The sequence below is a fragment of the Penicillium arizonense genome (assembly GCF_001773325.1).
Source record: "Penicillium arizonense strain CBS 141311 chromosome Unknown PENARI_contig009, whole genome shotgun sequence".
Classification (NCBI taxonomy): domain Eukaryota; kingdom Fungi; phylum Ascomycota; class Eurotiomycetes; order Eurotiales; family Aspergillaceae; genus Penicillium; species Penicillium arizonense.
The window spans coordinates 913,213-933,135 of NW_019173286.1; the positions used below are offsets into that span (position 1 = coordinate 913,213).

A 19,923-nucleotide genomic window follows, 5' to 3' on the forward strand; every position below is an offset into this window, starting at 1 on the left:
GCATGAAGTCTAGTGACGTTTAGTTAGACCAAACCCACAAATAGGAACGACCTGTCTACCACGTTCTTTCCAAGAATCAAATGGGCTTATTTAGCCGTTAGCTTGTCCATGTGTCTTGATAACTTTTTTCTTACAATCGCCTCTAGCGCATTGCTGGTACGCCCGAAATAGGCTTCCACCATTTGCCCGGGCGTGGCAAAAGATTTCAGTCAGCTAGCGCAGCACTGGAGGGACGTCCCGGCCTATCATGGGTACTTAGAAGAGCGAACTCAGGAAAGACGAACTGCCACTGGGTGGACTCAGGCTGAAAGACCCTGCAGATGCTATTGACTGTGTCCAATTTGCCCTGGATCATGCGAACCAGGCGGCCAGATCGGACAATTCAAGAATGCGTCTATGCGAACGCCTCGAGCTGAGTGGGGTCGAATCATGCGAGGAATACAGTGAGAAAATAGAGTGGAATTCAAATTCAATCTGGATTTGGCTTTCTGTCGTAGGGTCATCGAATCTGTTCAGTTCCAGTTTGGTTTTGACATAGGTCGCATACTCCGTTACTCAGTACTCTGCATATCGTAACCCGGATCTCATCTTCGGTCGAAACAGTAACACGTGCTCGGAGTGCCCGTTTGCCAAGAACATATCGCGTGTAGCATCAGCGATGTCTTCTAGAACGTCAGGAGACAGAAATGACGAGAGATGAGGAAGTGATAAGTCTGGGGAAACAGGAGCCTCCCATCTCCTCCACGTGTGGGCTGCCCGCGCTCTTATAGGCCGGGGAAGGAGCGCCCCCATATGCGCCAAGAACACCATTGGCCAATCACACCACTTTGAAGTATGGAAATATCATGTCCGCTCCAGGCCTGCCAAGATCTTGTCCAAATTGCTTCGTGGACCCTAAGCTCGCTGAGCCGAGCTTCTTTTCTTGGCTCCGGCCTCTCATTGCATGGTTGCTTGTATCAAACGCCCTCTTCTGAGCCACTCCAATGCGAACCAACCCCAACCTAGCTCCCTCCGGCTGGCATTGGCTTTCTGCCAAGAGAACATGCGAGCCATGCTGTCCTCCCGTTGCGAGTCCGGTCCGCACGTGTGGTCAGGATTGCCTAAAGCGGAAATCGGACTGCGAGGACCATGCCTGCCACGGGGCGTACCGGGCATGCAATGCCAGATCAGCGAATTTTCCGTACATAAAAGACCCTGTCTACCTTGGTCTTTGCTTTCTTTTCTTGCAACCGATAGCCCTACAGTGTCTTGACTTGATCTCCAAGCCACCAAGATGTATCTCCATCAGTATGACTACATCTTTGCCATTGGCACATTGTTTGCTATGCTTGATGCATACAACAACGGTGCAAGTTAGTCTAACTTCTTCTCTTCTATTTGACTATCATACTAACATGACTATCGAACAGACGATGTCGCCAACTCATGGGCTACCAGTGTCTCCTCGCGGTCCATCTCCTATCGTCAGGCTATGATCCTCGGTACCATCTTCGAGTTCCTTGGAGCAGTCACTGTCGGCGCCCGTACTGCTGAGACCATCAAGAACGGTATCATCCCTACCTCCGCCTTCCAGAACAATGCCGGTGTCCAGATGTTGGCCTTCACCTGCGCCCTCGCTGCCGCCTCCTCATGGGTGATGTGGTGTACCCGTCACTCTGCTCACGTCTCCTCCACCTACTCTCTCATCTCTGCCGTCGCTGGTGTCGGTGTTGCAACTGTCGGTGCTTCCAAGGTCCAATGGGGCTGGAACAATGGCAAGGGTCTCGGTGCCATCTTCGCTGGTCTGGGCATGGCTCCCGTCATCTCTGCTGGATTCGCTGCTTCTATCTTTATGCTCATCAAGCTGATCGTCCACATGCGCCGCAACCCTATCCCCTGGGCCGTCTGGAGTGCTCCTTTCTTCTTCCTCGTTGCAGCCACCATCTGTACCCTTTCCATCGTTTACAAGGGTTCCCCTAACCTGGGCCTGAGCAAGAAAGCCCCCTGGTATATTGCCGCCGTCACCGTCGGCACCGGTGGTGGTGTCTGCATCCTCTCCGCCATCTTCTTCGTTCCCTGGCTGCACGCCCGTATCATCAAGAAGGACGCCTCCGTCAAGTGGTACCACGTCATCCAGGGCCCTCTCCTCTTCAACCGCCCTATCCCCACCGATTCCGAGGTCGCCAAGGTCCCTAACTACGCTGTGATCCAAGACGAGGAAGAAGACACCCACCTCCACATCCACGAGAAGCAAGCCGAAACCGGCGTAGCCTCCATCTCCGCCTCCACCGACGAGCGCTCCGTCGACAAGCTCGAGGCCAACCAGCTCACCTACAAGGAACTCATGGCTCAGTCCGACGCCCGCCACAACGCCAGGCTCCTCAACAGCCGCGGTCCTCTCGGCTGGGGTATGCGCCTCCTCCGCGACAATCCCATGGGCTCCGGTGAGCTCTACGAGCTGCGCAATATGATGATCATGGCCAAGCGTATCCCCGCCATCCTCACCGTCGGCCTCCTGTACGGTTTCCACTACGACATCCACAGCGCCCAGACCGGTGTCCATGGTACCCCCGAGGGTGAACGCATGAAGCGCGTCTACGCCCATGCCGTAAAGTATCCCAACGAGGTCGAGCACACCTATTCTTTCATCCAGATTATCACCGCCTGCACTGCCTCCTTCGCTCACGGCGCCAACGATATCGGTAACTCCGTCGGCCCCTGGGCTGCTATCTACTCCGCCTGGTCGACTGGTGATCCTTCCAAGTCTAAGAACCCGGTTCCTATCTGGCAGCTTGCCGTTCTGGCTCTCTGCATTTCTATCGGTCTCTGCACATACGGTTACAACATCATGAAGGGTAAGCATTCCATCCCAATTCCAATTCCAGTCCTTGTTCTTTTACTAACTTCCCCTTCTATAGTCATGGGTAACAAAATTACCTACCACTCTCCCTCCCGTGGTTCATCCATGGAAATGGGCGCCGCCATCACCGTCCTCGTCTTCTCGCAGTATTCCCTGCCTGTCTCTACCTCCATGTGTATCACCGGTGCTACTGTCGGTGTCGGTCTCTGCAATGGCTCGTTCAAGGCTGTTAACTGGCAGCGTGTTGGTCTCTTGTTGCTTGCTTGGATCATGACTATTCCTATTGCTGGCACCATTGGTGGGTGTCTCATGGGCTTGTTCATTAACGCCCCTCATTTCCTCCGTTAGATTTTGGTCCTCATTCTTTTTGGGCTCGGTCATTTGGAGAGAGTTATATGTGTAAAACTTAATCATTTTTCGATATCCAATCATTCAGAATCCAATCATTTTTAAAATTCAATCTTTAGATTTTGCATGTCAATTGTTTTTAGTGTGGGACGAAGTATATACTTAGGTGAGGCCTGGCACCCTTTGTACTTGTAAAATATGCCACATTACTTCCGAGTTATTATTTTGACATATATTTCTTTATTGAAGCAAGATAATGCGATCTTTAAGCCCTTGAGACAAGCCTGTCGAATTTAATTTAATAAGATACGGGGCCGTTAGGTCAGAACTTGTTTCAGCGCTCTAGAGATATCCGCCCCCCCTTCTGTATGTAGCCACGCGCTAGACGTAGGCAACCCCTACCCCTTTATGCTCTGTTCGCACACTAGCCTACATATTAGTTGACATCTAGCTTAGTACTTTCGTGATCGCGCTCGAACCGTACATGTGACGTTTTGGCCATTTTTCATTGCCCGCTTACTAATCAATCACTGGCTCTTTTCAATGGCAGAAAAACAACACGTGGGCTACAGTAGATCCAATCTGGACATCTGTGCCTTTTGTGAGGCTCACGGCCTGTTTGCCCCTATACGAGGAGTATATGAGAATATATATTTTTTTATACAGCCAAGAGTTAGATAGGTCCTCCACCCCTTCCCCTCTTCTATGGAAGGATTGCAAAAAAATGGTTTCCCTGGGAATCGAACCCAGAACCTTTCCGGAACACTTGCTTGAAGCAATTGTTAACGGAAAATCATAACCGCTAGACCAGGAAACCAGTTGATATAAGATATCACCAACTTTGACGTTATAAGCAAAAATCTCGCGTTCTCCAAAATACACTGCAAGTTTGTTAGTCCCCCGCGTGAAGGGAACGTATCAAAAAGGAAAGATCGGCAGGTTACAAGGATCACCTAATTAGCCTCTTAAAAGCACATTATTCAAATGTTTAAAATGAACGCAAAAATCACAACAATAGGTCAGAACAAAGATATCCTACACGTTCCGGTCCTGGATACATATCCTGCAAACTACCAACCCTATATAAATCCCAAAGTTACAACAATCTCACATCTCTTCAACAACCATAGCCAGCCCTTCCATCTCACGTCTCAAGTAATCCATAGTAACGATATCTGTGCGAGCCCGCTTCTCAATAGACGTCCAATCTCGCTCAGACATGACAATCTCACCAGGTTGACGAGGAAAAATCTTCATTGGACGGCTGCGTTTTGAAAGGCCTATGTGGACGCAGCCAAATTTGAATTTCTTGATTTGGGAGGGTTCAACTGGGGTGCCGAATTGGTAGGGCTTGCTGACTTCTACGTTATTGACGACGACAGACTCCATGGACGAGGTTGGGCTGGGCTTTTCTGGGACTGGATTCGGAGCGAGGGCAGGGGTAAGAGTAGGCGCCAAAGCAGAAACAGAAGGAGAATTAGTACATTGTGTGATCTTCTCTGTGGGACCTTGCGTGGGTTCTGCTCTCGAGTGTACATCCGTCGATTTTGGGGCCTGTGGCCGAAGCCCATCGTAAATTGGCGAGATTTTACCACGAAGTGGCTCACTGAGAATGACAGGAAGCTCAATGCCTCGCTCTGGGTCCTCGAGGATACTCTTCCAAGTCCTGATCGGTCGCTTACGCTTCCGGGATTTGAGAGAGACAGAGTTATTACTGGATGGCTCGTATCGAACCCCCGCATCAAAAGCCCTTTTGTAATCCTCCAATCTGCGAGCACGGCCTTCTTTACTGATTCCATGCCGCGTAATATCCATGTACAAGCGCACCTCCTCGCCTTCAATGCAGGTATCATCCATGACAGAGTTCTGTGCAGCGGCAAAGTGTGTATGGGCCTGCTTGAAGTTTTCACGGAAGAATTCGACGCGGCCAAGCCAGAATTGACACCTGGCGACGAGAATATCGTCCGGTATGGACTTTGCAATCTCGATGGCGTCTTTGGTGTGCTTCTCGGCTTCGTCGGGGTTCTTTTCTCGGATGCATACTTGCGCAGTGCGGAGGAGGAATTTGATTCCGAGATCTCGGAATCGTCTGGCGAGGTTCGGCGGTAGGGCTGGGTAATCGATGTTCAGGATGTGATAGAAACATTTAGCCTTGTCGTCGTTTGCTTTGCTGACTCGCGGCTTGAACCGTGATTGCTCGTGTGTTGAGAAGGGAGAGACGTGTTGGAAGACTGGGTCGGTGAGGATTTCGTACATGTTTACCATGAGAGAGGCTACTTTTTTATGCCTGGAATCGGCAGGGTTCTCCGGAGTCAGATTGGGGATTAGAGAGTCCATTTTGTTTGCTGTAGCGATGGGCTAGAGTTGTGCTTGCCAGAGAGACGTAAAGTGCACGAGGGAATAAGAGATCACTCAGAAGTAGGTTGTTGGCCAATAAAGCACTGTGGTCCTTATTTATTTGCTGGTCGTAGAGAGCTCACAGTATGAATGATGAAAGAGTCTCAGACATAAAGAATGGCTTTGTTTCGTCTTAGGGCTCCAATGATAATGATGTTTGTGCTTCTTTGTCGTCTCCTGAGTTTATTGTTCCAGACTAACAACGGTGAATGATAGGGAGTAAATCGGTAGATCAATTATGCTAGACCTTTCTATGTTTTCTCCTTTCTCTTAGTCGTTTTGGTTCGCTTTTGTTCTTGTTCCTCCGCACGAACTGTATATGCTAAAACAAACGAGCCCCTGATTAAGCCGCAAAGATTATGCAGTCTATTTTCTTACACTGAGACCTATCTGAACCCTTGTATCCTAAACGTCAATTTCATGAGTTATCAGACCTGATTCTTTAATACTAGTACTTATATGACCCTGAGCCGCAGAAAGCTGTGATAGAACATGCCCTAAGATGGTAACTTGGTCTTGAACCAACACTATTAACGAAGGACATAGCCAAGGAAGAGCTAATAACAATGAAATTTAGTTGATCTATGTACAAGGTTGTATAGCGTATTTTATAATCAAGGCAATGTTAGTCTCTATTCAAGGGCGTAGCCATACGTACATGTGAAATACTAAAATTACGATGTGGCGTGTATGGGATTCGCACTCGAATTGATACCAAGCAAACACTCCTCATGGTGCGTATCACTCTCTCATTATAACTGTGACTTACTGACTGCCATCTACTGAAGCTCTGCAGTGTGTGACTGATTAAGGTTTATATTAGATATATCGGATCAAGAAATCGAAGTAAAAGTGTTCAAAAAGAAGCCCAAATAACAAAAAGGAAGTATTCGCTTCCCCATGCTTTCCTGAATCTTTGCCACGATGATGGCAAGGCATGCTCTGATGCTATGGGGAGCGAAGAATTAGCTTGTTAGTTCATCAACTGAACAGCATAGGAGCTGCAATTCGCGAGCTTTTTCGCTGTACTGCGGGGCTCGCATTATTGACTCTTCGAAGCACAAGTTAGCATCCTCGTACCTTTCAACTGCCATGAGATTCTTCCCTTCGATAAAGTAGGCCACGCCAAGATTGACCTCAGTTTCGGGTCTATCATCAGTGGTGTCCATGTAATCATCGTTTATCTTATGAAATATGCGGCTGGAGAGGTCCCAGTCATCGTGGGAGTGAAAAATCGCACAAAGAAAGAGCTCACGTCGCATAAATTCATTATAGGACAGAGATTGATCCTCAGCAAGTTTATCGGCAATTTCGTATGCCCACTGTGAGTCACCATCGAGCCAAATTTGCTCTGCTTCTGCAAGTAAAGTGTCAGTGGTTGAACAGAGCCATATATCCTTGATCCATGTTCCTTCTGGCTGGGAGCAAACGGGGTTGAGAAGCCGGCAGTAGTCACGGGTAGACAAGAGGGGGGAATTGCTGTCAGTATCTAGGCAACGACTGCAGGTAAACCGAGGCTCATTTACTAGCAGGGAAAGGCTATGGGAATCCAGGGACAACGGATCATTTAACAGCAGGGAAAGGCCATGGGCATCTAGGCCACGATTGCTCGTAGACCAAGGCTCGACCAACTGTTGAGAAATGTGGTTAGCGTTCAGACCGCTGGAGGTGGCTTGTGTAAGCAGAACATCGTATTCTGTGAGTAGCTTGGTCATCTCAGAGATTGTATCATTTCTGCTGGATAGGGCTAATGCCAACTGTACATTCTCTCGTTTGAATTCGAGAATGACAGCCCAGTGGCCCGATTGAGGCTCTTCCTCCTGAGGCTCATCCAATAATAGCGAAACACTGTCAGGATCCAGGCCAATATTGCCGGTAGACAGAGGTTCATTCAACTGTGTAGGAATGTGATCAGCATACAGGTCAATGGAGGTGGCTTGTGTGAGCAGGACATCGTATTCTGCGAGCAGCTTGGTCAGCTCGGAGATTGTATCATTTCCGCTGGATACGGCTAGTGCCAACTGAACATTCTCTCGACTGACTTGGCGAAAGATATCCCAGTGGTTGAATTGAGGCTCTTCCCACTCAGGCTCTTCTTGCTGCTTAGAGAGAGAACGACGGGTTATATCAAACATTGTGGTGGGTGGATAAAACTTACTAAGATGGATGAAGGATGCCCAGATAGGTTGGAATGACTGTGAAGTTAACTCTGCATAGGGGCATGAGTGCGACCTTTTAAGCAATTTGGAGGCAGGGGCAAGGAAGAGCAGTGAAAGCAATGATGTATTGCTTTGTTACATTTGATCTCATAAAGTCCTTTATCTTCTACAAAGATCGTTACGGAAGAGGCCGCTCATTTGGTGGTAAATGGGCCTTCTCCCCGCTTGTCCAACCGTCATCTAAAACGTTAAGGACGGCGTTTTACTTGTATGGTTCTTGGAGATTGGAGCTGGCACGCACGTCACAAAGGCTAACTTCAATTATGTACTTTGTTTAACTTCAAAGAAAATAGCTTGAAACACATGTAAGAAGAGTTTGGAAACGGCGACACTGTGATAGTATGATGCTCTTCGGAAACTGTATATCGATGTTAGTGCTTCAAGACCTGGGCGTTGGAGCGTAAATTGCCACGATTCACCGCTCGGATGCAAACCAGCCAAACCAAACATACCTGCAAACAGACAAAGCAGACAAACAGCGCTATGACCTCATCAGCCCGGAAGCTCCCCACATCTTCAGCAACTTGACTGGCAATGCAAACAACAATGGAGAAACTCAGACGTCAGACGGCATAACTCGGGTGACTCAAGCGCTCTCTGATCCAATCTGATACTTGGAAATGTTCCGCCCTGAGCCGCTTATACGATCAGCCCACGAATCTAGACTTGCGGGGGGGTCGTGATGCAAACATGTTCACTAAGACAAAACCGGGTTGTAGAGCTGCTGAGGTCTTTATAAAGCCCACACAATGTAACATTAAGGAATTTTCCTCAACCCCTGTTCTCTTTTAAGCTTGAAATCCCCTCCGAGGCCCACGGGTCTTGTCTAATAATTTGTCATAGAGATTGGTGCCATTAGCTCCTTCTAGGTAAGAGTGTCATTTTAGACTTCATTGTGAAACTTCTTTTTTGTCTGTGGTCTCTACCTTCTACATAATTCAATGGCTTTTTATTCTGCATGCTCCTAGTTTTTGATCTGACCTCTATAGATTGCGCGAACATGTCTCCTACAGCTCTGAGAAATACCGACACGGTCGAGATCGTGGATATTCACCAGAATGACATGGAATTCTCACTCGTGGATGATATCTACAAGAATTTGGACCCGCCAGCAGATACACCACGCACATTCCCTACCCTCCTACTCTACGACGCCAAAGGACTGAAGCTCTTTGAGAAGATCACATACCTGGACGAATACTATCTTACCAACACGGAAATTGAGGTCTTGACAAACCATGCAAAGCGGATAGTCGAGCGCATTCCGGATAATGCACAGTTGGTGGAGCTTGGTAGTGGGTCAGTTATCCCTACAACCGGGTCTACAACGATTGCGTCTGACATTCAATAGAAACCTGCGCAAGGTCGAGATTCTACTCCGCGAGTGTGAACGAACGGAAAAGAAAGTGGACTATTACGCGTTGGACCTCTCCCTGGTGGAATTGCAGCGGACGTTCTCCGAGATCTCGCCCGAGAGCTTCGTGCATGTGGGATTCCATGGTCTCCATGGAACCTATGATGACGCCGTTGGGTGGCTGAATAGCCCAGAAAACAGACAGCGGCCGACGGTTGTCATGTCAATGGGATCTTCCATGGGTAACTTTGGTCGTACCAGCGCTGCCGAATTTTTGGGTCGTTTCTCAAAGTTGTTGAGCCCGTCTGATTTCATGCTGATCGGATTGGACGCCTGCAAGGACCCCGAGAAGGTGTTCAAAGCATACAACGATAGCGAAGGCATTACCCGCCAATTTTATGAGAATGGCCTACTGCATGCCAATGCGGTGCTTGGCTTCGAGGCCTTCAAGCCGGGTGAATGGGAGATCTTGACTGGGTACGATAGTCGCGAGGGACGGCATCAAGCCTGCTATGCTCCCAAGGTCGATGTGGTCATCAATGGCATCAAGATCCCTAGAGGGGAAAAGCTCGTCTTTGAGGAAGCGTGGAAATACGGCCGGGATGAACGGGATGAGTTGTGGCGAAAGGCAGACCTAATCTCCCAAGTGGAGTTTGGGAACCCTACTGATGATTATCGTGAGATTTGAGCCTTGCTTCACTCTTCCTGTACTTTTCCACTAACATGGTGATAGACATCCACCTACTATCACCCGCCGCGCTGGATATATCCACAGACCCTTTGCAATATGCAACTCAGCCAATCCCAACCATCGAGGATTTCCAATCACTATGGACTGCGTGGGATCTTGCGACCAAAACCATGATTCCCCGAGAAGAGCTTTTGTCAAAGCCAATCAAGCTCCGAAATGCGCTTATATTTTACCTCGGCCATATCCCAACATTTTTCGGTACGTTTACTTACGGTTTCATCATGTTCGTTGCTAATTGAGTGCTCCGTAGATATCCATTTGACCCGGGCATTACAGGAGGATCCTACTGAGCCTAGATATTATCCAAACATTTTCGAGCGTGGCATCGACCCAGACGTTGAAAACCCGGAGCAATGTCATAACCACAGTGAAATTCCCAACGAATGGCCACAGTTGGACGAAATCCTGGATTATTCAGAGAAAGTACGAAACCGCGCGAGATCAATTCTACAGGAAGGATCTGCATCACAAGACCGAACTCTCGGAGAGGCCCTTTGGATTGGTTTTGAACATGAGGCCATGCATCTGGAGACCTTCCTCTATATGCTACTTCAGAGCGACAAAACCTTGCCACCTACGGGAGTTGAGCGTCCAAATTTCGAGGAAATTAGCCGAAAGGCCAAGAAGGATGAGAAACCAAATAAATGGTTCACTATCCCGGCGCAGACAGTAAAGATTGGCTTGGATGACAGCAATGAAGAAGTCATGCCCAAGAGTTCTTTCGGTTGGGACAATGAGAAACCCCACAGAACGGTCTATGTCCGTGCCTTCGAAGCCCAAGCACGACCCATTACCAACGGTGAATATGCCAAATATCTACAAGCTCATGGCATTCAAACACTCCCTGCATCTTGGGTGTTGATTTCACGACAAGACAATCCGATCTCGAGAGGAATTGGCCAATCAAGTGCCCAAGCTGGATCGAGTTCCCATTCAACGGGCTTCTCCACAGACAGTATTGCTGTACGAACAGTCTTTGGGCCTGTCGCTTTCAAGCATGCCCAGGACTGGCCGTTGAGTGCTTCTTATGACGAACTAGCGAGCTATGCAAAGTGGATGAACTGCAGGATCCCGACCTTTGAAGAAACCAAGAGCATCTATCAGTACTCTGAACAGATTCAGGATCATCAAGTTACAAATGGTTATAGGTATGTTTGACAGCCCTATCTTTTGATACCAAAATCTAATGGCAGTTGCAGCAATGGGACAAATGGAACTTATTCCCACGATATGAAGCCTCGCTCTGCTGACCAGGGACTCTTCTGTGATCTCAAGGGCTGCAATGTGGGTTTCAAGAACTGGCACCCCGTCCCAGTTACTCCCAATGGCGACAAGCTAGCTGGTCAAGGTGGCATGGGAGGTGTCTGGGAATGGACCAGCACACCATTGACGCAACACGAGGGATTCAAGCCTATGGAAATTTACCCTGGATACACATGTGAGTGATAGTTTGACTACTTTGACCGGTCCTGGGCTAATCAATACTCTACAGCGGACTTTTTCGATGGCAAGCACAATGTTATCCTTGGAGGCTCTTGGGCTACGTTGCCCCGCATCGCCGGCCGGACTAGCTTGTGAGTATAGATTTTGATAATAAGCTAAGCAGACCAACTAACATCATACAGCGTCAATTGGTACCAACACAACTACCCATATGCCTGGGCTGGAGCGCGGCTGGTGAGAGATGTGTAGAATAGAGTGCAATGACTTCATCGATAAGATAGAGATAACGTGACTGCCCCTCATCCCTTGCTTCTCCAATTCCTTCAGTTTTTCTCTTCATATAAGATTGCTAGGTCCTCATTATGTCTCTGGAAACTATCAAGACTATCTCTCCGGCCACCAATGAGCCCGTTGTCACCCGCGCCGGGGTTTCATCGGAAGATCTGAGACAGATCCCCGAGACCGCCCAAGCTGCATTCCGGACATTCTCCCAGTCCACCACTCTGCAACAAAGACAGAAGATTGTCGAGAAGGCCCTGGATATTCTCGAAAAGAAGCAGGATGAGCTGGCCCGCGAAGTCACTGAGCAGATGGGCCGGCCCATTGCCTACACCGGTGTCGAAGTCGCGACCGCAATCAAGCGCAGCCGTTACTTGACACGCATCAGCACTTCGGTGCTTGGTGAGGAAGGTATTGTGCCTGGAGAAGAAGAAAAGGGCTTCAGACGGTATATCAAGCGTTCACCTGTTGGTGTTGTGCTGATTATCTTCCCTTGGAACGTGAGTTCAAACTGAAGCAGATGATGTGGACCAATGACAGCCCCCCACTGATCAATATATATCTACATAGTACCCCTACCTCACACTTGTGAACAGCTTGATCCCCGCCATCCTCGCTGGAAATGCCGTTATTCTCAAGCCCTCGCCCCAAACCCCTACAATTGTTGAGCAGTTCGCCTCGGCTTTTGCTGAAGCTGGTCTTCCCAATAATGTGCTCCAATTCTTCCACAGTGGATCCTTTACTCTCATTGAGACCCTGGTGCGCTCGCCATTAGTGAACCACATCTGCTTCACCGGCTCAGAGGCGGGTGGTCTGGCAGTGCAAAAGGCAGCTGCGGATCGTATTGTGAATGTTGGTCTTGAGCTGGGCGGTAAGGACCCGGCCTACGTGCGAGAGGACGTGGATCTTGCCTGGGCCGCCGAGGAAGTCGTTGATGGAGCTATCTTCAACAGCGGACAGAGCTGCTGCGCCATCGAGCGTGTCTATGTCCATGAGAAGGTCTACGACGGCTTCATTGCGGAATTAAAGAAGGTTCTGAGCAACTACCGTGTTGGCGAACCCTCCGATCCTAAGACCCAAATTGGTCCCGTTGTGTCTAAGCGTGCCAAGGAGGCTATCCTCGCCCAAGTTGAGGATGCTGTTAAGAAGGGCGCGAAGAACGAGACTCCTGCCAACGAGACCTTTGAAAACTTCCCTCCCAATGGAAACTACGTTAAGCCCACGCTTCTCACTGGTGCCAACCATGATATGGTCGTCATGAAGGAGGAGACCTTCGGGCCTGTGATTCCTGTGATGAAGGTCTCCGGTGATGACGAAGCTGTCAAACTCATGAATGACAGTGATTTCGGTCTCACCGCCAGTGTCTGGAGTAAGGATATTGCGGCTGCCGAGAAACTGGTTGAGCGTGTTGAAGCTGGCACCGTGTTTGTCAACCGATCTGACTTTCCCAGTCCTGTGAGTACAGTCTATTTTAGTGGCAATGAACTCTTTGCTAACCTATCTTCGCAGGACCTCGCGTGGACAGGCTGGAAGAACTCTGGCCGTGGCGTGACCCTTAGCAGATTCGGATTCGAGCAGTTCGTCAAGCTCAAGAGCCACCACATCAAGGACTACCCCAAATAAATGGATACATAACGAGATATGGATTTTCTTGTTCTGTCATTTAGAAACAAACATGGATATATAGACTGTGGGGCACTGGACATACTTCAGAATCAAGCAACTTCGTCAAATGCAAACTCAAGGGGGATATTCATGGCCCACTTCATTCCAATAAGATAACGAACGGAAACGGCAAAAGGTAACTTGGAGAGGGGATCACCATTAGCCCTCCCGCCAACTGACGGCCACTTTACATGTACCAAGTGCACCTATAACGCTACCCTAAATAGGCACAAGGGTATCCACCAAGGTAGGCGAAGCATGTCCCTGCCAAAAAGTCAACAACCAAAGAATGGGCTAATAGCGCAGGGGACAATATTTCCGCGTTATGGTCAGAAACAACTCCGGTATCCACCGGAGCAATTAGGCAGTTTCCGCAAGAATGTAAGCCAAGCTTCAGAACACGGGTAACCACCCCCGCTAGCACTGACTATGTTCCAATAATATGTCGTTTCCAGGTAGCTAGGTAGGTTCGAGGTTAATTTGGTAGGGAATTACATAGCTGGAAGCACCTTGCATAGCAAGGACCTCACCGGGTGGATGCCAGCGCGTCTTCGATACGCGATTTGTACACGCATCGTACGTACAGTATGTGCATACTGAACGTCAACGTTATACGTTTATATGTTTACCCGATATAATGGTAGGTTCAAATATCCAATATGGCGTTTCTACGGAAATTGAGGATCTATTCTGCTGGTAATTTCACTGGGAATGAGTTTCCGCATTGAATAGCTCATCCCTGCGGTTCAGTCGAGTTTAAGGGTTTCCCGTTTGCCCAGATGAAACACATAAACAATAACCCTCATTTCCGAAAACAACTTCAGTCTTTAGCTCTCATCTCGCATTTTGTCACATTAATGATGCTGGAATGCGTACCTGCGTGAAACTTGTGCCTAGGACCCCCTAAAAAGACCTTTGTGAGCTGTTCTTTGACTCGGCATAGCTCCGATGCAAGGGAGGCTGAAAAGAAAAATACACGGACCATCCCATTCCAGGCCTCGCAGGCACCCGCAAGGTTTCTGTGCGGTTGAATCTGTTCTGGCATCTCTGGAAGTGGTCGATCTATCGAGTAATAAAGGGAATAGCTCCGTACAGTAACAAAGGACGCCGAGGCGAGGAAGCCGTCTTTTCCTTTCGGGATTGTGATTGTGGCTGGAACATCCAATTTTAGAGTAGGAAATACGGCAGATGTGAAATTCCCTGTAGTATTATCATGGTAAATGACACGGATACGTAATTATTGAGGGTTGAAGATCAAAGCACTATACCACACATCACCATCATCAGATGCGGATCGGTTGCACTAGGCTTGACCACATAGCTAACCCTGAGAACAAGCCCAAGATCATCCCTGTCAGTGACGAATCTATGATAGATCGGCAATGCATCCAAGAAAGGTCTAAAATTACATTGCCGGACCCGTGTCCTTTGACGGCCGAGCATCCGGGGCAAAGACAAAGAAATAACAAGGCAAAGAGCTATTCAAAGCTGCCTCGCCTTGTCTTGAAAGAAAGCCGATTATTGTATAGACAATGTTGCCGAGCTTTGCAGGCCCTCGCATTCATGCACATATACGACCCAACAAACGGGGACCGGGAAATCGGCAACTGGTCATTATCGAAAGATTCCTGGGGAAACGGTAAAGAAGCTTAAAAAACCGACATGGGTATTTCGTCCTAAAAGGAACAGGAATGAAGTACGGAGTGGGACTCGAGGGCTCTCTTTGCTTCTCCCTTTTGCCCCTTTAGTCTGGCTCTCGCTCCACCGGCTCCACTGAGGGTCAAGCGCCCAGTGTAATCTGCATGGGTTTATGATGCATTTGATTCCCTACAGGCTGCAGGTCATAAGGATCTTGCTGCCTGTAATGCCCATCTGCCGTTGTTGCATTTGATGCTTTGCAGCAGATCGAGGCAGGGAACCGTTTATGCACAGATAGAGGTGTACAGATCCGATGGATAGGTAGTTGCATGTTCACGAATAGCCGGAATAGGCACACCGGCATTTGGATATTTCCTTCCACAGCTAATCCCTGACCCAATCTCCTAGGGGGGACCCGCCGCTGCCGCCAGGGGACTGCCAGGAATGTGTCACAGACTCAGCAAAGGGACGGAGTATGTCTTTTTTGACGGGCGACCCTGCCGAGCCTATCATCCTGTCCATGCCACAGGCCCGGCTGTCGCCTAGTTCAACCTGCATGGGCGAGACCGTGGATCAGCTTATCCTTGACACGCCGAGAATAGCATTGATGTGCATACTGCCGGTAACTTTACGGCATTAGTATATGTACTCTCCCTGTGCCTCATTTTTTGACTCTCTTCGTTCATTCACGCCTCGGTGCTGTAGAGCACATCCAACATCGTTTCTTTCTTGTTTTTCTTTGTTGCCGACAACAGTCCCTCGTTTCGCGTTGTCCCTTGTATAGCATTCGTTTCACCACAGCGTTGCCTTTGTTGCATTTCCTCGTCCCATTTCGAGGACATTTCCGCTGAAATTTGCATTGTTCCAAGCCCTCCACGACTTTCAACCCGACTCTTTATAAAGAGCCCGTATCCGCCTGCCGGATCAACCTAACAACATCAACCCAACATGGAATGCTTTCGGCAAGTCTTCCGGTGCATCAAGGCACCCTTCACACGCAACAAAGGAAGGATCATTGAAATTGTAAGTCTAGTTGAACACCGTAGGCACTTGAGAGTTTGGCTGTTTGTTGGAAGGACGGTCGCTAACCAGTACATCAAACAGGGTCCTCCCACCAACTTCCGCAAAGAAGAATTGCCTGCCTGCTTCTCTGATGCCGAGTCAGTCCTCTCGCCCAGCCAGCCCCCGACAGAGCGACCAGATCTGACCAATCAATCACAGCACGCTGACGTCGCAGGACAGTCGGACAGCGACCGTGGAGGAGAAAGATGGAGCCACGATCGAAATGGTGTCACTCCAACCATCGACATCGACGAAGAGCAAGGTCCAAAATCACGTCCGCAGAATGAGCCTGAGGCTGTCGCAGCCCGCTTCCGGGAGCGTATAAAGTTGCCTCGAATGTGGAAGTCGAGCTCAGCTATTGCTCAAGATTTCAAGGCCCCGGCCGAATCGATCACTATGAACGAGGTTTGAACTGTCTGATTGAAATTATGAGAGGAGGAATTAATTCGGGGCGAGATTGTTTGAAGATCACACTAGAAATGTCGGGACCTCATTATGCCGGGATTTGTCTTGCCTGGTAGAAGGCGATTTGGTGATGTTATTAGAGGTAGAGATTATTGACGGCGATGGCTCTGGAAGTTCATCAAGGTCATCGAAAAGTGATTGTACTCTTGACTTATATTCGGGCCGAGAATTCGCCGCCTTGACTTTTGATCTGGACGTTGTGCTGTTTCGTAGCTTTGCTCGCGGTGTATTTTGATCGTCAGATTGGAGCTTCCGTGGCATAGAATGTGCATTCCTCGGAGGCGGTAGCCTAACCGCCTCGTGTTGGATATCTAGATCGTCATCAGAGTCTGAAGCAGTCTCTTCGTCGAGCTCAACAACTTGAGCTGCTGCTGCTCTTGAGATTGGAGTCGCGCTCCTGGTGCTGTTCACTTGAGCTTGTCCATTACCCGGAGGAGGTGCCTGCCCCGCTTGCAAAAAGCCTGCTGCAGCTCTCGAGGACGACTTGAGCACATGTCTGCCTGCTAGGGACCGTGCTTTCCGCGGGCTGGTCATGAGATCGTGTAAGTGGGTTCCGGTCCACCTCTGGTCATCCTCTTCGTGGTCATCAATCTGCTCGTCGGGGTTCTGGCCATCTAGCCGTGCCAGTCCAGCTTTCTGTCGTTGCCTGAAGGCCTCACGTTCTCGTTGTCGTTCCGCTTCTTTGGAAACAGGAGTGCGGCCATCTGTTGGCCTCTCAATCACTCCAAGTGCGGCTGCATTTTCAGCCTTGACTTCCTTTCGCCGACGAAGGTACTCTGCGTAATGGAGATGTTGTGTGAACGTTTGCGCGACAGCATAGAATTCATCCTCCACCATTACCCAACCATCATCACGTTCGATTCCATCGAGCAAAAACCTGTTGTAAATCATTAGCGACTGTCTCTGTTTGGTGGAGTGTGGTCGCGATCATACTCTTCAGAGGGGCATCGTTTTATTGGAGATGACGGTGGTGTTTGAGCTGGCAAAGGGTCCGCGTATTAGAATATACCACATATAGATGACGAGATCAAAGCGTACATGACCTAAAGAAGTCGCGCTTTTCGGGGGAGATTGGGGGGTTCTTCGGTGTCACGTCGCGATCAGGAGCGGCCTCGGTTTTGACGCGCTTTCTCGGTGTAGACTCATTCTTCACTGGTGTGCCATCCTGGGCCCTAAGCCAGGGCAGGGTTCTCGGCATTATAGAAGCGCATTAAGAGATGAAACGGAAAAAGAGTGGAAAGATGACCATGGAGGAAATAAAGAAAGAGAAGTTGCCCGTTATCTCCGATAAGTGAGGTCACCCTACGCATCATGCGCCTACAATTCTGCTTCACTACATTATGAGAATCCTGTATGTATAGCTCCCGTTCTTTGGGTATCTAATGTCATGGACATTTGTAATGCAAGATATGAAGAACTAAACCGCCTGAGAACGCCTCGAGAATGTGTGCCCGAATCCCGAAATCAACGGCTCTGCCGGTAGAACGCCGATGCGACTGAAAGAGAAAGGAAAAGCAAACGCCATCTCTGTCCACCCATGTCCCACTTTATGCCTCGCCGGGACGCTTGCTGTTGCAGCTGACGATCTTGACCCTGTCCGCCGACACCGAGGTCTGGTTATCCAGCTTGAATGTGACATCCTTGATCAGGAACGTCCAGACTTCGTCGCAGAATCGGTAGGTATCCAGATGACCCTGTTGGTGAGAAGAAATGTCATGTTAGCCATGCTGAACTGAAATTAAGGTAGGATCATCTCCGCAAGGGTATATTGGCTGGAAGGACTTGCCTTGAAGGTCAGTCTGGCCCGGACTTTGTCGGCCAGGACTTCAGTGACCACACGGTCAAAGGTGGAGAGGATCTTCATAGCTAGCTGGGGCTCGATGCGGCCCTCGTTGATCAGATCGTCTAGAGTATCGGTTAGAGACAGACCGAGGCTAGAGATTCCTTGTCAGCTTTGGAGGTTCCGGTCTGCTTCATATGATGTAGTACCTGCTCCCACGGTAGAGCTCATAATAAGCCACAGACGCCATTTTGAGATATATGAATGGCAGACTTCTTAAATGAGTTCTGCGGAGTGAGATGTTGTGTCGAGAGCACAATTGACCAGTCCCGGTGGATCGCGGGGCGGTATGCAGCACGTGATCCATATCACGTGCGTGGCTTATCCGCTTATCGCGATGGCGTCAGTCGAGCGAAACTCCTACAACACAACACTGAACTAGATTGACCTATCGATCAGTATGGTCTTGAAGTGCTTCCAGGGCTCTGGGATTGGAATGTTCCATTCTAGAGCAACTTTCTGTCATTTACACGCCCGTGCTCAATGCTTATCTACAGCACCCAAGCTGTCAAAAGCCCAAGGTCAATTACATTGCCCCAGCCCAGAACTCAGCGTTGAAACTAATTTTCTCCTACAGATAAGATCACGTCCGAGCCTAAACAAGAGCAAAACAAGCGCACTCCCACGAATCCTCTTTCAAACGAAGACAACAAACGCCACCCAGTTCCACACAAGACCAAAACCGTCACCGAGGCGGACGCTGAGCTGCGCGAGCGATTGGAACAAATGTCTGGGGAAGGAGGGGCTTCTGGGATTGAATACGAAGATGGAAAGGCCAACGCCATGAAGCGCGGTGTGCGAAACAATATGTTCCGGTTGATTTGAATCGTTTCTAAAAATGAAGATTCACCAAAACAAACCGGGGCAAGATGAACGTTGGATATATATATATCCCAGGAGGCATTCGAAACCCTGCATCCTCAGTTTCTATTCGCCGATCCGCCAAGAACGCGGAGACAATACGGTCGACCAGGCGTGGAATCTGTCATACTCCGAGCCCTTCGACCTTCTTTCCTAGCTGAGCAGACTTCACTTCGGCCTCGGTCTCGGCTGAGTTTACCTTGCATGGTGTCGAACAGGCATATGACGTCTTATAGCCGCGCGAGGATAACGGCGTTGCATAATAGAAGGCATTCCACGCGTTGGGGGCTCCCGCATTCTTCGATTACGATTGCTTGGGCAGAGCCACGCAATCGGATATGGTGTCCTTGCTGAGAGCGTCATGGCTTGAATCTTCAGTATGCTTTTGGGTATGCTTTTGGGTATGCTTTCACAAAGGTTTGTCGTTGGGGGGACTTGTCGCAACATTTGCCAGGGAAGATCGCTCCCCCATCATCCTGCATCCGATTTACTTCTCAGAGAACCTATCACTACACCTCTCGATTGGTCCAAGACCACGGAGGACTACCTTTGCAAGGTAAAACTCTCCTCGACAACCTGCAATCCAAGCATGTTACATTGCTTCGGATTGATCATTTAGTGGATCCTTTGTGACCTTGAACACCTATGCCTCCATAGTATCGAATTGATTGAGAGTTGCAGAGAAGACTTCTTTCGGGTAGAAATTTGGTCGTAGACCCTGATCTATTGTAACCGTATCAATGCTGGGGGAAACAAAGTTGG

General features: G+C 49.1%; 9 protein-coding genes across 9 annotated transcripts; 5 read left to right on the forward strand and 4 right to left on the reverse strand.

The window, feature by feature from the left end:
* Positions 1 to 1,273: 1,273 nt before the first annotated feature.
* On the forward strand, positions 1,274 to 3,187 carry PENARI_c009G03928 (inorganic phosphate transporter; the record flags this gene model as incomplete). The annotated part of the gene is made up of 3 exons (XM_022631822.1): positions 1,274 to 1,352; positions 1,410 to 2,834; positions 2,898 to 3,187. 3 exons carry the CDS (start codon positions 1,274 to 1,276, stop codon positions 3,185 to 3,187), a joined length of 1,794 nt encoding a protein of 597 aa, XP_022488418.1.
* Positions 3,188 to 4,294: 1,107 nt separating this feature from the next.
* PENARI_c009G06477 (tetratricopeptide repeat protein) lies at positions 4,295 to 5,524 on the reverse strand (the record flags this gene model as incomplete). The annotated part of the gene is made up of 1 exon (XM_022631895.1): positions 4,295 to 5,524. One exon carries the CDS (start codon positions 5,522 to 5,524, stop codon positions 4,295 to 4,297), a length of 1,230 nt encoding a protein of 409 aa, XP_022488087.1.
* Positions 5,525 to 6,626: 1,102 nt separating this feature from the next.
* PENARI_c009G05810 (uncharacterized protein) lies at positions 6,627 to 7,719 on the reverse strand (the record flags this gene model as incomplete). The annotated part of the gene is made up of 2 exons (XM_022631873.1): positions 6,627 to 6,633; positions 6,665 to 7,719. The coding sequence occupies 2 exons, from the start codon at positions 7,717 to 7,719 to the stop codon at positions 6,627 to 6,629; spliced, it is 1,062 nt and encodes a 353-aa protein (XP_022488270.1).
* Positions 7,720 to 8,803: 1,084 nt separating this feature from the next.
* On the forward strand, positions 8,804 to 11,600 carry PENARI_c009G00251 (DUF323 domain protein; the record flags this gene model as incomplete). Its single annotated transcript, XM_022631704.1, has 7 exons — positions 8,804 to 9,102; positions 9,155 to 9,834; positions 9,891 to 10,106; positions 10,159 to 11,056; positions 11,108 to 11,346; positions 11,401 to 11,482; positions 11,534 to 11,600. The coding sequence occupies 7 exons, from the start codon at positions 8,804 to 8,806 to the stop codon at positions 11,598 to 11,600; spliced, it is 2,481 nt and encodes an 826-aa protein (XP_022488139.1).
* A 113-nt stretch (positions 11,601 to 11,713) lies between these two features.
* PENARI_c009G01398 (aldehyde dehydrogenase family protein) lies at positions 11,714 to 13,253 on the forward strand (the record flags this gene model as incomplete). The annotated part of the gene is made up of 3 exons (XM_022631741.1): positions 11,714 to 12,130; positions 12,201 to 13,085; positions 13,140 to 13,253. The coding sequence occupies 3 exons, from the start codon at positions 11,714 to 11,716 to the stop codon at positions 13,251 to 13,253; spliced, it is 1,416 nt and encodes a 471-aa protein (XP_022488130.1).
* Positions 13,254 to 15,881: 2,628 nt separating this feature from the next.
* Positions 15,882 to 16,406, forward strand: PENARI_c009G06803 (uncharacterized protein; the record flags this gene model as incomplete). The annotated part of the gene is made up of 2 exons (XM_022631906.1): positions 15,882 to 15,956; positions 16,038 to 16,406. The coding sequence occupies 2 exons, from the start codon at positions 15,882 to 15,884 to the stop codon at positions 16,404 to 16,406; spliced, it is 444 nt and encodes a 147-aa protein (XP_022488438.1).
* A 57-nt stretch (positions 16,407 to 16,463) lies between these two features.
* PENARI_c009G07770 (uncharacterized protein) lies at positions 16,464 to 17,658 on the reverse strand (the record flags this gene model as incomplete). The annotated part of the gene is made up of 3 exons (XM_022631932.1): positions 16,464 to 17,337; positions 17,394 to 17,439; positions 17,499 to 17,658. 3 exons carry the CDS (start codon positions 17,656 to 17,658, stop codon positions 16,464 to 16,466), a joined length of 1,080 nt encoding a protein of 359 aa, XP_022488307.1.
* A 349-nt stretch (positions 17,659 to 18,007) lies between these two features.
* On the reverse strand, positions 18,008 to 18,490 carry PENARI_c009G00831 (transcription initiation factor IIA subunit gamma; the record flags this gene model as incomplete). Its single annotated transcript, XM_022631727.1, has 3 exons — positions 18,008 to 18,154; positions 18,271 to 18,394; positions 18,450 to 18,490. 3 exons carry the CDS (start codon positions 18,488 to 18,490, stop codon positions 18,008 to 18,010), a joined length of 312 nt encoding a protein of 103 aa, XP_022488187.1.
* Positions 18,491 to 18,637: 147 nt separating this feature from the next.
* Positions 18,638 to 19,125, forward strand: PENARI_c009G10858 (uncharacterized protein; the record flags this gene model as incomplete). Its single annotated transcript, XM_022632032.1, has 3 exons — positions 18,638 to 18,642; positions 18,700 to 18,821; positions 18,878 to 19,125. 3 exons carry the CDS (start codon positions 18,638 to 18,640, stop codon positions 19,123 to 19,125), a joined length of 375 nt encoding a protein of 124 aa, XP_022488388.1.
* Between the last annotated feature and the right edge of the window lie 798 nt (positions 19,126 to 19,923).